The 18,853-nt window shown below is 36.9% G+C and overlaps 1 protein-coding gene across 25 annotated transcripts in view; it reads left to right on the forward strand.

Annotated features, from left to right (window-relative positions):
- Positions 1 to 18,853, forward strand: part of RhoGAPp190 (Rho GTPase-activating protein 190) — a 709,768-nt gene that overhangs the window by 512,442 nt on the left and 178,473 nt on the right. For 23 of the 25 annotated variants that reach the window (XM_068385117.1, XM_068385108.1, XM_068385124.1 and 20 more), the window contains one exon: positions 11,410 to 11,454. The exons of the other annotated variants lie outside the window; for them this stretch is intronic. In XM_068385117.1, coding sequence (XP_068241218.1) covers positions 11,410 to 11,454 — 45 coding nt within the window. The remainder of the gene's footprint in view (positions 1 to 11,409; positions 11,455 to 18,853) is intronic. 25 annotated transcript variants of the gene reach the window in all.

The following is an 18,853-nucleotide window of genomic DNA, read 5'->3' on the forward strand; positions in this document are numbered from 1 at the left end:
CAGTTTTCGGATGAGGAACCCTCTGATGAGGACGTTGCTGAACAACAAGACGATCAGCCCCCAGAATAGATCAAGCCCTGCTATCCATCCAGAAGATGCTGAAGAAGGAACGCTGCTCAGTCAGGCTGTGGATGAGTCTGGTAGGGACGCTGTCATCCGTGGAACAATTTGTGTCACTAGGAAGACTACACCTCCGTCCTCTTCAATACCATCTAGCTTTTCACTGGAAAAAGGACAAGACGCTAGAAGCGGTCTCGATCCCGGTTTCCGAAAAGATAAAGTCTTGTCTGACTTGGTGGAAGGACAATATCAACCTAAGAGAGGGTCTTCCCCTGGCTGTTCAGACTCCCAACCACGTTCTCTTCTCGGACGCATCGGACGTGGGCTGGGGCGCGACACTAGACGGTCGGGAATGCTCAGGACTGTGGAACTCGAGTCAGAGGAGCATGCATATCAACTGCAAGGAGCTGTTGGCAGTACATTTGGCCTTGAAAAGCTTCAAGTCTCTCCTTCGAGGCAAAGTGGTGGAAGTTAACTCGGACATCACCACGGCCTTGGCGTACATCTCCAAACAAGGAGGTACCCACTCACTGACGTTGTACGAGATCGCAAGGGACCTGCTCATCTGGTCAAAAGGTCAAGACATCTCCCTAGTAACGAGGTTCATCCAAGGCGACTTGAACGTCATAGCAGATTGTCTCAGTCGGAAAGGGCAAGTAATTCCAACCGAATGGACCCTCCACAAGGATGTGTGCAAGAGACTTTGGGCCACTTGGGGTAAAACCATCCATAGATCTCTTTGCAACCTCGCTGACCAAGAGGCTTCCAATCTATTGCTCTCCAGTCCCGGACCCAGCAGCAATACATATAGATGCTTTCCTCCTAGATTGGTCACATCTGGATCTCTACGCATTCCCACCGTTCAAGATTGTCAACAAGGTACTGCAGAAGTTCGCCTCTCACGAAGGGACAAGGTTGACGTTAGTTGCTTCCCTCTGGCCCGCGAGAGAATGGTTCACCGAGATACTTCGATGGTTAGTAGACGTTCCCAGTAGTCTTCCTCTAAGGGTAGACCTTCTACGTCAGCCACACGTAAAGAAGGTACTCCAAAGCCTCCACGCTCTTCGTCTGACTGCCTTCAGACTATCGAAAGACTCTCGAGAGCTAGAGGCTTTTCGAAGGAAGCAGCCAGTGCGATTGCTAGAGCAAGGAGAGCTTCTTCCATTAGAGTCTACCAATCGAAGTGGGAAGTCTTCCGAGACTGGTGCAAGTCAGTTTCTCTATCCTCGACCAGTACCTCTGTAGCTCAAATAGCTGTTTTTCTCTTATACCTGAGAAAAGGACGATCCCTTTCAGCTCCCACTATCAAGGGCTACAGAAGCATGTTGGCATCGGTCTTCCTGCATAGAGGCTTAGATCTTTCCAAACATAAAGATCTGTAAGACCTCCTTAAGTCTTTTGAGACCACCAAGGAGCGTCGTTTGGCTACCCCTGGATGGAATTTAGACGTGGTACTAAGATTCTTCATGTCAGACAGGTTGGAGCCGTTACAATCAGCCTCCCTGAAAGATCTCACTCTTAAGACTCTTTTCCTGGTATGCTTAGCCTCGGCTAAAAGAGTCCGTGAGATTCATGCCTTCAGCAAGAACATCGGATTTTCGTCAGAAAAAGCCACTTGTTCGCTTCAACTTGGTTTTCTAGCCAAAAATGAGCTGCCTTCTCGGCCTTGGCCTAAATCTTTCGATATCCCCAGCTTATCGGAGATCGTAGGCAATGAACTAGAAAGAGTCTTATGCCCTGTTAGAGCTCTTGAGTTCTATTTAAAGCGCACTAAACCTTTACAAGGCCAATCTGAAGCTTTATGGTGTTCAGTTAAGAAACCATCCTTGCCTATATCAAAGAATGCTTGGTCAGACTTTATCAGATTGTTAATACGAGAAGCTCATTCACATCTGAGTGAGGAAGACCGAACTTTGCTTAAGGTGAAGACGCACGAAGTTAGAGCTGTAACAAAGTATAATGGACGCAACCTATTGGAGAAGCAAGTCAGTGTTCGCGTCATTTTACTTGAAAGATGTCCAGTCTCTTTACAAGAACTGCTACACACTGGGACCATTCGTAGCAGCGAGTGCAGTAGTGGGTGAGGGCTCAACCACTACAATTCCCTAATTCCTTATCCTTTTAATCTGTCTCTCGAAATGTTGTTTTTTTATGGGTTGTCCGGAAGGCTAAGAAGCCTTTCGCATCCTGGTTGATTTGGCGGGTGGTCAAAGTCATTTCTTGAGAGCGCCTAGATTAGGGGTTTGATGAGGTCCTGTTGTATGGGTTGCAACCCTTGATACTTCAGATCCTAGGGGTCGATCAGCATCCTAAGAGGATCGCGAGGCTCCGTAAGGAAGACGTACTTAAAAGGCAGAGTAATTGTTCAAGTCGACTTCCTTACCAGGTACCTATTTATTTTGTTTTTGTTATTTTGATAACTTCTAAAATGAAATAAAAAACTCTTAGCTCATAAAAGTGTAAACATATATTACTGGTCTCTACCCACCATCCTGGGTGTGAATCAGCTATATAATCACCGGCTAAGTTAAATATTGAAAAATGTTATTTTGATTATAAAATAAATTTTTGAATATACTTACCCGGTGATTATAAATTAAATGACCCTCCCTTCCTCCCCAATAGAGACGCAGTGGGACGAGGAGAAAATTGAGTCTTTGTTTACATTGAGAGCTGGGTATCTGGTCGACAGATGGCGCTGTTGGGCACACCCGCAACCTGTGTAGCGATCGCTGGCGAGTTTTTCCGTAGAGTTGTCTGTCGAGCAACAGAGTTGCAGCTATATAATCACCGGGTAAGTATATTCAAAAATTTATTTTATAATCAAAATAACATTTTTCTTAATTTTTTCCCCTGATTTTTACGGTTTGTTTTTTTACCATAATGAAAAAATTCATATCTAGCAAAAAAATGACTTGGAAAAAAAAATCCTCATTTTATTGGAGATCTACATCAGGTCTATATAGGATAGTAATCCCAGGTCTTAATATTGATTATCAAGGGAGAAGATAGAATTTGAAAAACACTCATTTTCAGGATAAATCGCCCTGGCGTCGCAGGAACGAAGGTCAGAGGCAGAAATCCTATGCAGTTTGGAAATGTTCTAAGTCACCTTATGTGGTATGAATGTCATGGTCCTGTCATTAAAAAACGGCATTAGCTGGCCGGCCCCCTTAAAATGGTAGCTCTGGTCCTGTCTGCCTTGTTGCACGTCTAATCTAACTCCTCAAGTTGAGTCTTGTTTAACCCCTTCACTACGAGGCCGCGGATCCGCTACTCAAGCTATATATGAGTTTTGTCACTATTATATATATTTGCTCACTTAATGTATCATAACCTAAATTTCCATGTTTGTTTTATTGTTGATTACTGAATAAATTTTTCAAAAGTTTGCTTTACTGTAGTATTCATTGTAATTCACTCTAAACAACCAAAATATTTTATCCATTCATTGTGAAGTTGTTATAGAATATTTTTTTTTTAAATTGGTTTTATATAATTTTCTCTTAAATAAGGGTAAAGTACTATGGTTTAAAAATAAAAAAAAGAATTTAGTTGTGGAAAAATGAATAAGGAAAAAATCTTGTCTGTCAACAATTCAGTTACTGGTAAAATGTTTTGTAAACATTATGGAGGGGACTTGTGGGAGTCAGAATCGGTGGATTGAAGAATGCTAAAATAGACCTTACAAAATTGTAATAACGACTAGAACCGCAATTATTTTGGTTGTTTTGGGGTAAGATTTGAGGATCCTACGTCTCTTAAGCTGGGGGTGTCGGGTGGGTTTGAGTAATGCGGGTAGGGAATGCCACCATTGGCTTGAGTGTGTGGTGTGATTTTAATATGGTAACATAAAACAGACTAAATTAGTTCTTACACAATCAGAAATAAAGGCTAGAATCCCAAAGACTTTGTTGGTTGACTGACGAAAGAAGGAGGGGCTCGTATTAGGGAGAGGAGATTTTTTAGTGAAATTTCCTGATTGTGAACTGTGTGTTATGGCCCCAATGTGTTTCTCGCTATACACCACAGCAATGCTCAACGAGATTCCCCCAGACACACCCTCAGTCGACCTACGTTTCTGCATGGATGGAGGCGTTTCCAACCTCGCTAGACTCCGCGCCAGAACCAAGACCACCTTATGCGCAGTGCGAGAACTGCAGTATGCTGACGACAGTGCCACCCCAGGTCAGACGGCAGAGGACCTGCAGTCGTTAGCTGATGCATACAACTCTGCCTACGAACGTTTTGGGATGCAAGTCAACATAAACAAAACCAAGACCCTCGTCCAACATCCACCAGGACTGATGCTCCCAAACCTCAATACCACAGTGAATGACCAACCGTTAGAATAGGTGGACCAGTTCTCCTACCTAGGGGGTTCCTAACATCAGCTCCCACAAGCAAAAAGGACATGGAGAATAGGATCAGGGCAGCCCACTCCGCCTTTGGCCGACTCACTGCCGCGTATTTAACAACCACGCACTGACAATGACCACCAAAATAATGGTGTTCAGGGCAGTAGTCCTCTCCACGCTCCTGTATGCATGTGAAACATGGACGCTATATAGAAGTGATATTAAAAACCTAGAATGCTTCCAACAAATGAAACTGAGGCAGATCTTGAAAATCCCCTGGGAGAGCCACACCACCAACATTGAAGTCTTAGAACATGCCTCGCTGACCAGCGTGGAGGCCACCATCATCCACCACCGCCTCCGCTGGACAGGACACGTGCATAGGATGGATCCATCTAGGCTCCCAAAGAAGATATTCTACAGAGAACTGACCCAGGGCACCAGACCACGAGGAGCCCCGAAAATGCGCTATAAAGATCAACTAAAGTGCACCCTGGCTCTAACTGACATCGATCCTTCCTCATGGGAAGAAACAGCCAGGGACAGGAAAACCTGGAGGAGTACAGTACACCATGGCACCGTGGACATCGAGGAGAAGAGGAGACAAAATGAGGAGGCTAGGAGGAGAAGAAGGAGAGAGCGATTAGAACAGCCCCGCCCACCACCTACCCTCCCCTGTGAACAATGTCCGCGACTCTTCCACCACAGACTAGGACTTAACAGCCACATCAGACATAAGCACCCACCCCAAAGATAGGAGGCTGATGGCTAACGACAGAACCCAATACTCGGACACGAGCGGGCGCCGATGACGACGTTATAAGACCATGTGCTATACTCTTTTGTAGGATATACAAGTAATTTTAACCTCCTTATGGTTTTTATTTGTAATTTAAATTGTAATAATACTGTTAATACTTATTAGATTGTCAAAAATAGAAATAATGATTTATCTGCATGTCAGCATCTGTATCACCAGACGTGGTTTTGATGTATAACGACGTAATCATAGTAAAGGGTTTGATAGTGTTTCTTACAGTAAGTGTTCCAAAAGTTTGCTCTGTGTTACAGATTTGAAAACCTCTCAACCTCCCCAGAATCTCAAATTCTTTAATTAATTTAAATCCTTCTGCTGCTAAACTCTTGCATGCTGCAATGCTGTGAGGCAGAAGACAGTTTCTATTCTAGATCTTAATATCAATCCACTCGTTAAAGTAAGCACTCCTAAAGTATATCATAGGAGGAGAGTATGGTATACTCTATCATATGGTTCCCTTTAATCTTGTTGGATTGAAACAAAGTATAAACTGAACTTGATCCTTTGCATCATGTTTAATTTTTTGGTGGGTTTTGTCCGCTTGCAAGTGCACCCGCAGGTTAATTCAAGTGGAGTAAATGTAGGCACTAGGGAAGGTAAATCTCCACCCCTTTTAAAGGAAAAGTACATATGTTAATGAAAAGAGTCTTTTTCACACATATGCAGCATCTCCCACACTCACTCTAGTTGTAAACAAACTAGGAAATCAGCTAATTTTACCTTAGTTCTACCTACAATATAGGAAGATGAAGAAAAAGAAATATGAAAGCAACCTTTTCAAGTTTACTGCTGAGAAATACTTTAATAAGTTAAGTAAGCTTCTTATTCCAAATCTGCCTAAGTAGCCTCTTCCAAGACTGGCTATATTCCTGTTGTCAACTTTCTGGTGGATAGAATGGATATATTGTCTCATTCAGAAATAGGCTAGCAGCTCTGGTTCCTGCGTTGGCCTTAAGGGAGCTGGCTGGCCAATATAGTTTTTAAAGGACAGATTTTTGACATTCATACCACTTAATAAGGTGATATTGATTATTGTAAATTTTGTTTATTTTGGGTATGAATAAACAAATAATATAAAGTTTATCATAATCTAATCGTATATGAAGATCCCTTTGCACAATAGCTTGCTTCTTTAGGCTCCTTGGCCCCCCATGTCTTTTCCTTATCTCTCTCTTTTCCTCACTAACTCCACTAATATCACCAACATTGGAGCGAATTTTCTTCTTTTGTATGTTTGCGAGAGTTTCGATTGTCGTCTTCTCTTTGGCATGATGAAATTCTTTCCAAAACAAAGAAAAAAAAGTAAAACAAAGGGAATGTCGTAGAAAAACTATAGCATGTACTCTCTCTCCCCCAAAGGTTTCACCTCGCTCAGGAGACGGAAATGATTAAGCACTCTATATGTGACTCGAGGAATGTCTACAGATGCCATTGCTCACAATTTATTTGATATTGAAATGTATTAATTATAAAAATTTACCATAACAGAAAAAATACTGTATTTTCTTGTACGTATCAACGTTTTCAGCTTTATGAGACACTGATTACCCTATAGCTATGAAAGTAAGAGGAATTTTGACAATACTGTATATTTCGTATATGCATTCTCCATCGCCTTACGAAGAAGCTCCTTGATTTTTTTTCAGGATTTTTCATTGTTCTCTCTATTCCCCCATGAATTGGCTTGCCGGCCAGCCCTTTTTAAGCCTCCTTTTCGTATCTTACGTAACTTTATTGTTGAGAAGTAGTTCATGAAGTGGAATAAGATAAGTTTGGTAGTTTTTTATTCCAAATTTGCCAAAGGAGTTTCTTCCAGGCCTGATTATATTTCTGTTATCAACTTTGTAGTGGATAGAATCAATATTTTGTCTCATTCAGAAATAGGTTAGTAGTTCCAGTTCCTTTGTAGGCCTTAAGCCTTCTATAACGCAGAGATGTAGCAGCTAGTTTAGGACCCATATGTTGCATAATATTGTCTTGGTTTTCAGTTTTATTTCTAGTCTTGACATGATCATTACACCTTATAAATCAAAATCTTTACATTCACAGTTTGCAAGTTGGTTTACTAAAGAAATGCTGTTTGCAGTATTATTTCTAGTCTTGACAAGGTCATTACATCTCATAAATGAAAAACTTTACTTTCTCGGTTTGCAAGTTGGTTTACTAAAGAAATGCTGTTAGGGGTTAATCATTTAAGGAATGTTCTAGAATCCCCTTACTTAGGCCCCTTTCTGGATTCTGATAAGATGTTTGTAGTTGTGAAGTAGGTATTAAATACTACTAAATTGATGTCTTAAGGTCTTTATTGATGCCTTGAGGTCTGTAATTTATTTTTTCTTCAATAACATCTTATCCTGTATGTAGTTGAAACAAGAATAGTAAAACAGGAATCTGTAAGTTCCATCACATTGCATGCAATTCGCAAGAAAGTCTGCTCATCAACAAAGATCTTGAAGTGTTATCAGACAGAATTACTGACAGAATCCTATCCATATAAAAGGAAGGTTGTATAATTTCAATCACGTCTGGGAATGTCTACTCCCAAAGCCTTGAGTTGTGTGTAATGAGAGAAAAAATTACGATTCCTTCTCTCATGCTTCATCCCTTATCAGTTTTAACTTTAATAATGAAAAGTCATAGGAATAATGGTGAACCTATGGCAAGGTAATTGCCATCATCCATCAGATTGTCTAAATACTTTGCTAGAGGGGTGGGTCTACTACAAGGAATGAAAACAGTAATTTTTTTTTTTTTTTTTTTTTTTTTTTTTTTTTTTTTTTTTTTTTTTTTTTTTTTTTTTTTAGTATAAAGTATGTCTGTATTAAATCAAGGTTTGAGAGAGGAGAACTATGGACATAATTCATTTTATTAACATTCCCCTTATCTCTACTCTGAGCTGAAATATATTAATTTAAGGAACCTACTTAGTCAATTTTTTTTTGGCAAGCATTTCTCTCCTTGTAGCAGGAAGATATGTGATCTGCTGCCACAACTCAAAGGAAGTTCCTGTGCTTGGATCTTACGCTGATATAGCTTTCAGGGAGTTCAAAGATAGGTTTTTATTGCTACCTAAAATAGTAAAGGTATATTTAATGAAAATGCTAATATGAAAGGTACAGTACCAATTTAGCTATGTCGACTGCATTGTCCTTATTAAAGGTGTTTGTAGTTAACAATCATGCCAATTTAGGTGAATCTGCTTTGCAGTGATGTTTGAAGTAACTGATTCTAACAAGTTTATTAAATCAAGGTATAATATTCCTTTGTAACGTATCCAAATATTTGGTGAAAATTTATATTTTTTGTCATGTTAAAAATTGATATAAAATTTCTTTATGATTAGATGAACTTAATTCCTTTTCGCTTCCATAGTTTAGAATTACATGGTTAATAATATCCAAGTAAGTAAAAGAGGGTGAGAAGTAAATCAGAGAGATTGTGGTATTGGTTTAAATTAAATGGAAGAGTCGAGTTGAAGGTGAAAACTTAAATTATTAGCCTTTCTTCTGTTTATTCTATAGTTGTAAGAGTAATGCTATTGAGGACTATAATTTTTATTCATCTTCCTACCGCCTGGGAAGCTCGTAATTCATCCTTTTACCATTCAAAGCCAAGATTCATGGAAATAAACATGGGTTTAAAATAAAATTCTATTATTTCCATATTTACCTTTCAATAGTAATAGTTCCCATCTTCCTTCCCACTTTGGTTAAGGTGATATGTATGGGTAGATGTTAAGATTTAACTAATTCGAATCATGAGCTTTGTTTGTAGTTACTCGGCAAGCATTTTTGTCTGCTGTCTTGTTAGTGCAGGGTAGGTAGGTAGAAGAATAATGGTCCCACTGAGGTAGGTATATGATAGTGAGAGGAAACATTTTATCATTCTTTATTCTGAGATTGCAAAGTTGGTACCCATGAATCAATAGCATTTTATTATTCCAAGGTAAGTGCGGACTCGTAGATTTTAGTTTATAGATACCTGTGTTTTACTTTTTTTTTTTTTCTTTTTTTTTAGTACATGGTATTACTGTATAATGTTGTTTTACCACCACTAATTGACTTATGGCTCAAAGTAAGATTTGTGGAATTAGGATTCTAGTACTAAAATATTTATTTCCATACTTAACCTTTGAATTGTAAATGATTTCCCCTTTTCCTCTTCACTTTTCTTTGTTATTTATATTTAAGCTTGATTGTCACAGATACAGATGAGTACCTGTTGCTTGATGGTCTTTTTCTGTATCATGTGCTACTCAACACTTAAGTTGATTGATGTATGCATAAAGTTCTATCATATTAGAATGGAGATGGGATGGTGTAGAGATAAATTTTAAAATTTTGTATTTAATGTGGTAAGCTAATGCCTCCTTAGATAACAGCTTATAATTTGAAAATTAGAATGGGAATAATAAGGTTTTAGTGTTAAAATTCTGTTTTTACTTGTAAAGCAAACCCTTTGGGTCACCCTTATGGGAGTTGGATATCCTGACTCAGTGTTCTGGTTGACAAATAAAAACAATGCTAAACAATAATGATGATAATTTCTTTAGAATGTTTCATTTTCCATAGTATTCTTGAAGATTCTGTTTGCTATGTTCATGGCTAGCTGTTTGCCTTTTCTTTTGGCTATCTCTTTCTTTGTTTTTTTAATTAAATCAATTTTAATCTAGGTATTGTTCTGGAAGTGCACTTCCAAAATTGACTCAAATTGTAAGCAATATATTTTGCTTGACATTTTAGTTTTTTTTTTATTCATGTCATACAGAATAGTCTTAATTGAAGATATTTTTCTGTATAATTTGGCATATATGTACAATATACACATTTCACAGAAATTGATGTCAATATAGTTTATGTCTCCACAGCACCACAGAAGAGTTTTAATTCTGAATATTCTTTTTATCTCATTTGTCATAGTTTTTATGTATTCAATCTGCTAAATTGTAATGTTTTTGATTTTTTGAAGAAACTTTTAATTTCAATATTAAAGTAACCAGGGTAAGTTTACTGTGAAACGTCTGTGCTATCGATAGAAAGAAAAAAGAATAACCAAGTTTTTATGAAGTTAGAATTACTGTAGTTCATAATTTAGGACAACAGGAATGAGAACATTTTTTAGATCAGATTTCGACAGACTAGCTCCAAATACAAAATAAACATAGTGCTTAAGAAAATATTGGCTTCATGCATTTCAGTTGTGTTGAGATTTTGATGACCTGTGAAAACTAAATAGATTGTTTTCAATCAAATGAGAAGTTTGTACTATGAGGGGTATATTTTCATGGTAAATTCAACTTTTTTCCTCCAGTAACGGTGAACTGTGATACTTAATTTTCATGATATGTAAGGAAAAGTTTAAGTATTTATATTGTATTTTTTACAAATATACGGCCACTTTAATGATATATATCAATTTAAAGGCAATTTGTTTTCTATTGTTTGGATTAATCTCTTATATATTTTGTAACCAATTTGTTGAAAATGAGCTTTGCACCACAAAGTTGTACTATGATAATGAATTTTCCTGAAATACTATTTCTCTTTATTTCAAAGTTTTATTCAGTAAATTTTATTTAAAGATTGCAAGCGTAAGTTTTACACTGCCTCTAATATTAATAGATTCCATTTATTCTTGGTAAGAAGTACTATTTAGTTTACTGTCCATAAAAAGCTGTCATGTTTTTTCCAAAAACACCAAATATCCAAGGGTATAGTACTAATTTTATATTTTTTGTAAATACATTAGTACTTATACATAAACACGCCATAAAAACATTGTCAGTTTAATAATTTATTTTATAAAAAATGTCCTGTTACATGATGTTCTTTCTTGTGTTTTATAGTAGTAGTATATGATCATTTTCTGGTACACTTTTATTTAAATTATTTTAAAGATATATAGTGTTCAGTTTCAGACATAACCCTGTCAAATGGGTATTTTAATAATACTGTGTTGCAAACTTGATTTCATAGCTGAATTAAACATTCAAATTAGTAATTTTGGGAATTTTGAAATTTACCTATTTTTTTCTCATCTTTCAGTATATTTCATACATGCTTCTTACAGTTTTTTTTTTTTTATTTAAATTGGCTTATTGTAATGACCACTTCACATGAAATGACCATGACCTGGCCTCCAGAATTTTGACTTGTACCCATTCCTAACTTCCAGACGTTCCAGACGCTGAGTGATGCAGTTTATCAGGTCACGAATAAGGTGTGTTAAAAGGGCTGCTTTCATAAGACTTCAAGTCTGTTTCCTTCCCCATGAGTTTTCCCATAACGATTTCCTTTCACAATAATATCAATAACATTTATCTTCACCAGTCATGCTGTGCAACATTTTAGTAGTTTTTTAGATAGACATTAGCTAGTCTTATTTTGAAGGCTATTGGATAAAAGGTATAAATTATGTTGACAACTTTTTCAGTAGTAAAGGTTAATAATAAGGTTGTTGGTGCTAACATAAGTTATTAGAGTAGAATATTGGCTTTTTACAGTTGCTATTACTTTTATTGTACTTCCACTAGAATTAATTAACCAATGTAGAAGTTGTAATAATTCTAATAAGATGCATGTTCCATTTTTTCTGCTTTACATAATTTTCTAGTTATCATGGGTAGTGGCATATATATATATATATATATATATATATATATATACATATATATATATATATATACATACATATATATATATATATATATATATATATATATATATATATACACATATATATATATATATATATATATATGTATACACATATTATATATATTTACACATACACACATATATATATATATATATATATATATATAAATAAATATATATATATATATATATATATATATGTGTGTATATATATATATATATATATATATATATATATATATATATATATATATATATATATATAACAACAGAAGATTAAGAAAGACAATGTTGGATTAAACACTTTAGTGAGGTCATGAATAGGAGATACGAAAGGAGTAATTTGATTGATATACCTGAAGCTGATAAAGACCTTGATGTGCCCAGGAATGAATTCAGTGTGTTTTAAGTCGAAGCTATGCTCAAAACACTGAAGAGATGGAAAGCCCCTAGATACGATGGAATAACTGCCAAGATGATACTAGCCGAAAATGAAGTGACTCCCAGACTACTTATAAGATTATTTTATAGAATGTGGCATGAAGAGGCTAAACCTGATGAATGGGAGTTGGGTGAAAATGGCATGAAAAGAAGACCTGATTGCCATAATTATTGAGTCATCACACTTACGTTAGTGGCTATGAAAATATATAGTATGCTTATTCTAAAGAGACTGGTGAGAGCGATTGATAAAAAGCTAGGATTTAGAAAGGGCAGAAGTTGCGCTGACCAAATTTCCATTATGAGGCATGTACAGCAATGCGTAGAATATAAAAGTACCCTTTTGATGGCATTTGTGGACTATGAAAAAGCTTTTGATTGTGTGCACCGACCAATTTTGTGGTGAGGTCTACGTTATTATGTAATTCGTCTTAAATATGTAAATTGTATTGTCTGTTCATGAGCATAGCAATTGCAAAGTTAATGTTAATGGAGTCTTATCAAATGAATTTCCAGTGAACAGCAGAGTACTCCAAGGGAATGTGTTGTCACCTATATTGTTTAACTTCATGGATTTTGTAATGAGTAGAACAGTCGGAGATGGTGGAGAAGGATTGGACTGGATTGGTGATAGGAATTTAGCAGACCTAGAGTATGCTGATGATGCTGTCCTTGTTAGCAGAACACCATAGGATTTGCAATGCTTGCTTATCAGAATGCATGAAATATCACACAAGGTTGGGATGAAGATAAATAGAAGAAAGACGGATGATGAGAATGGAGCATGCAATGGAAGATGAAATATCATTGGAAGGAGACAGGATTAATGAGGTAGAATCTTTTAAGTAATTAGGAACTATAATCTAAAATACAGGGTCTTTAGAATTAGAGTTTAGTGAAAGATTGAAAAGGCAAATCAGACAATGGCTAGATTAAGTAAAATTTGGAAATTAAATTTCCAGAAATTACATATAAAAATCACATATAAAAATCAGACTATATATCAGTTTAGTGAGATCGGTGTTACTCTATGGACATGAGTCATGGTATGACAATGAAACAATCTCAGAAGTATAGTAAGAGTTAAATGGCAGGACTAGTAAAACTAAATAACTTATGGCTGTGAAACATGGAGGTTAACTAAAAAATTGGAGAAAAGACTTAGTATTTGAAAATTGAGTACAGTATTAGAAATAATATGGGAACTAGAATATGACAACGATGAGGAGCTTTGACAACAAAAGGACAACCCTGAATCGAGATAATTATTAGAACTACCCTTAATAACCAACATCATAAGTGCACAAAGGCAGCAGTGGGCTGGACCTGCAGCCAGAAAGAACAGGATTGCCAGGGAAGTGATGCTTGGAAGACAGAAGGGAAAATGACCGGTGGGGAACCTATGTATGAAGTGGGAAGATAATGTTAAGAGGTATGAAATACCTGGGGCCTGAAGCACCTGGCCACTGGCATAATATCTCACTGGAAAGGGAAGAGTGGAAAAGTCTTGTAGAGGCAACTAAGGGACACATAGGTCCAGAGCCAGTGGAGTGAGTTAGTAAGGCTGGACTTTCAAGACACCTGGTTGCTATCTCAGGAATTATGTTCCTCATATTGTAGGTCTGTAATATAAATCTTTTTGATGTGTAGTATCATACATCCCTTGTTTAACCTTTGGATTTTGGTCTCATTTCCTTAGGAGACCCTTACTCTCTGTCCTAAGTATGCATATTCTTTTACAATCTTCAGAAATTTGTCCATAACCCTTATTTGTTTTTTCTGCATTTTCATTGAATATTATCTAAGTTTTATTACTCATATTCAGTTTCAGTCCTACATTTCTGCTTTCTCTATTCAAGACTTTTATCACCATTTACAATTCTTCCAATGATTCACTAAATAGAACTATGTCATCTGCAAATCTTAATTTGTTAAGGTGTTCCCCATTAATGTTAATTCCTACATTTTTCCCATCTAAACACCTGAGTCAGTACCAAAAGCAACAGTAGTAAAAATGAAAGCATCAACAGGCATGAAAATAAGCAAAGCATCAGGCGAAGAAGGCCTAACAATTTATTTAATAATGAATGGAGGAGATTTCATAATAAAACTCATTGAAGTTACACAAAGTATTGCAAAATGCTCAATACCTACAGCTTGGCATTCTGTGAGTAATTTAGAAGAGATGGGGTCTCCCTGTCTAACTCCTTTCTCAATCAGAATTTTCTCCCTATCTTTATGTAGTTTTAAGATTGCTGTACTACCCGTTTACATATCTTCAAGTGTTCTAACATAGGATTCATATCTTCAAGTGTTCTAACATAGCATTCATATCTTCAAATGTTCTAACATAGGATTCATCTATTCCTTGTCTTTGAAAGGCTTTCATTAATGCTGAAGTTTTGACAGAATCAAAAGTTTTCTCTTAGTCTAAATATCATATTTAGCAGTTTGTCATAGTCGGTTTATTTTTCTGTTCGATGATTAATTACATGGATATTATGTTGTTTAATACCTGCTTCAAAAACCTAATGCTTTCTTGGTTAATTGAAGTCTAGCAGTCCTCCTGTTTGTCCTAATATGATCTTTGTAAATATTTTTTTATGTTACTGAGAGTAAACTTAATGGGTGGAAAGTTTTCATGTCTTGTTTCTCCATTTTTGTAAATGATTGTAATGATGAAGTTTTTCTAAACTGTAGGTATTGAATATTCTTGCAAGCATTTTGTTTAAATTTAATGAGTTTTGATATTACGAAATCTCCTCCATTTATTATTAAATCAATTGTTAGGCCATCTTCCCTTACTGCTTTGCTTATTTTCATGCCTTTTGATGCTTTCATTTCAACTGTTACATTTGGTGCTAAATCATGTATTCCATTTATATTATATATGTATGTATGTATGTATATATATATATATATATATATATATATATATATATATATATATATATATATATATATATATATATATTTATATATATATATATATATATATATATATATATATATATATATATGTGTGTGTGTGTATTTATTTATTTATTTATTTCAAAATAGACTCCTACATACAGTATTTTAAACCTTTTGAACCCCATCCCCTCACCAAATGATTTTGTCTTAAGCTGAAGCCCTTTTTTTTTTTTTTTTTTTTACTTGATTTACTATAAGCACAAAAACTATACAAAATGGAACTTTACAACATTTATTATCGTATAGTTACAGTAACTATATACGGTGATGCCTCACATCACGAAATTAATTGGTTCTGTAAGGGCTTTCCTAAAGTGATTTTTTCGTGTAGCGAGTCGCCTTTTACATGTGAATAGCCTAATTCGTTCCAGACCCTAGAAAAACACCACATTAAATGATTATAAAAATGGTATTTGCCACTAAACAGTACTAAATATATGAAAAGTACTGTATTTTAATCATTTAATAATAAATTAATATTAATATTCTGAAAAAGAAGTGTTTAATAAGAGCAAACAGTAAAAATAAAGTAACAAAAATGTGGAACCTTACCTTTGGAGTGAGGCGATGTCCGAGAGCGAAGTGCGGGGCGGTAGAGGAGAATGAAAACGGTGGAAAACGTTTACGTACAAGTGGCAGAAAACTTAAACTCTTAACATTACCAAACAGATTTATAAATGACAGAAAACATTAACACTTAATTTTAGGAAACACATTTACAAATGGCAGGAAATATTAGCACTTAACTTTATGATAAACTTAAAATGTATTTTTTTTTTCCTTCTATTTTTTTTCTTTCTATTTTTTTTTTCTTTTTACTTTACATTTTCTAAATTTAATATGTATTTTCTTCATCTCTGCCACTTTTCTTTCGTTTTTAAGCTGGCGCTTGGTCTGCTTCTACCAAAGGCCTCTTACTTAAATAATCGTCCAAAAAAAGCTTGTTTCTGCCTGCTTCCTAAAATTTTCCTGAAATAACTCCGGCAAACTTCATTATAGTACTTAAGCGCATGACCTGTGAGAATTTTTTCTGGGTGTCTTCTATGAGAGCCACCATTTTAAAGTAGCCATATAGACCCTCTTTAATTCCTGCCGTTCTCAGTGGATCATCCCCCTCCCCCTTGCCGTACTATTCCTGAACGACATTCACTCGCATGGCCTCCAACTCATTCAGGTCATCCGTCCTAAGTTCCTCTTGGTGCTCCTGGATAAGCTCATCAATGTCGGCCTTAACAACTTCCAGACCCATGGACTTCCTGAGTGTAACGATCTCGGCAACTTCAGATTGAGCATCAGGTTCAGGATCGTCAACATTTTTAACATTTTCGGAATCGTCTTCAGTTTGGTCTGTGTGGAAGCCCTCAAAATCTCGTGCGGAGACAGCATCAGGCCACAGCTTCTTCCAAGCAGAGTTCAAGGTGCTCCTTGAAACCTCCTGCCAAGCTTGATCGATTATTTTGAGGCATATGACAATATCAAAATGCTTCTTCCAAAATTGACAAAGGTTGAGGTTTGTGCTCTCAGTGATTTTGAAACATCTCTTGAAGAGATATTTCGTGTAGAGTTTCTTAAGTTGAAAATCACTTGCTGGTCCATGGCCTGGAGGAGAGGGTTGGTGTTTGGTGGAAGATAGAGAATCTTGAAGGAATATTGTGGTGCAATATCTTCATGGAGGGTAGGATGGTGAGCAGGGGCATTGTCCAGTACCAGCAGGCATCTCATAGGGAGGTGCTTCTCTTCCAAATACTTTTTCACAGTTGGGCCAAAACTAATATTTATCCACTCGATAAACAATTGTCTTGTTACCCAGGCTTTTCCATTAGCCCTCCACAACACGTTTAGATGTTCTTTAGTGACTTTGAGGGTCGTGAAGGCTCAAGGGGTATCGGAGTGATACACCAGCAGGGGTTTCACCCTGCAATCCCCACTGGCATTTGCACAGAGTGCAAGGGTAAACCTGTCTTTCATGGGCTTATGCCCAGGTAGCCTCTTTTCTTTTGCTGAAGATTGCCGCGGCTTCCGTTTCCATTGAACATTTTCCCTCCAGCATACTAGGCATGACTTGAACTCCTTTACTTTGCCTCTCACTTTTCCGAACTTTGGAGTGAGGCGTCCGCACTGGCAACAAAACTTATGATATGAGGTGTCTTGTTTGTTGCCCTTTTTCGGTGTGGTTGAGGGGGGTGTGTTCGTTGTCATTTTCGCTTGTTTCCTGTACCCGGTGGCTGATATTGATGGGTTTGCACTTAACATGACCCGGCTAGCTGTTTCCTTGCTGTCGATGAGTGTTACCATTTCGCTTAGTGTCTTGTTATCAACCTCTGGGGTTCCCAACACATCTCTTTTGATTTCTTCATTTGCAAGGCCGTTAACCAAGATCAACTTCACAGTCTCCTCTGTGTAGTCGCATGTAATAGTCTCTGTGACACACATTGGCCACCCCGCACAACCTTGCCACGTATTCCTTTACAGGTTCACCTGGGGCCTGAGTGGTTTGTAGTAGTGTCGTCCTCCGTACGCTTAAGGCCACACTCAGTACTGCCAGATGTTTTATTGCTGCTAGTACGTCCATCTCGGTCTTTGTTGCGATGGCGGGGTCCTCTCTGAATAGGGCGGCTTCAAGTTCTGGTTCACAACATGCGAGCAGGTGAGCTGTTGTCTGGTTAGGTGCTAAAGACGTTCCATCGTGAAACATTTCCCACTGCCTTGTGAAAGCGGCCCAGTCATCTTCGCCAATGCCTTGTTTCAGTAATGGGCGGTTAATTTTGGGGGGTTTCTGGCGTGATGAGTCTAAGTCATGCTTGTTTTTCTGATGTAATTGCATTACTGCTATGCACGTTGTCATATTATCCGGCTGCTTCACCTCCGTGCACCCAGGAGCCTCACACCTCAATGACGTGGCTATGGCTGTACGTCCTGCGTTCTTGTCTACAGTATTTCTTCAAACATGGTCAATAAGACATTCATGCATTTAATGACTTTATTTGAGGTACATGCAACGAATGTTTGAAGCTGTAAAAATAATTGTATGTAATTGCACACTTGTAATGGTTATAAAATAAAATGGGCTACCATACCTGTGATAGCCCATCCTGCTACATACATATACAGTAGATACATATAATTATGACCTTCCTGTGGCATGCATGGATATGGGATATGCACTGTCATATACAGTATATTAATCTAAGTAAGTACACTGTGATGCGTGCTTATATTTACTGCCAGACCTGCATAAAATTACTCATTAGGAAAACTGTAAAATGTGCCCATGATTGGCCTATCCAAATGTGTCACTCTCATCTGGCTGCTATGTAGCCTGCAATGTAAATATAACATAATGCCCCCTCTGGGCTCATAATAATGATGCACCATCTTATACTATTACTTACGAATAGATCAAGATAATATTCCTAAGATCATTGTAGTATAACAGTTCTGGTAGCTGTGGCTTCCCTCACGAATCTGTTTATTTCCCTGTTTACCTTTTGCACCCCTAGGTGGCACACATGCTGCTTGCCCGCCAGCTTTGACCTGTCCTAACTCAT

Source organism: Palaemon carinicauda, chromosome 1 (genome assembly GCF_036898095.1).
Source record: "Palaemon carinicauda isolate YSFRI2023 chromosome 1, ASM3689809v2, whole genome shotgun sequence".
Lineage (NCBI taxonomy): Eukaryota > Metazoa > Arthropoda > Malacostraca > Decapoda > Palaemonidae > Palaemon > Palaemon carinicauda.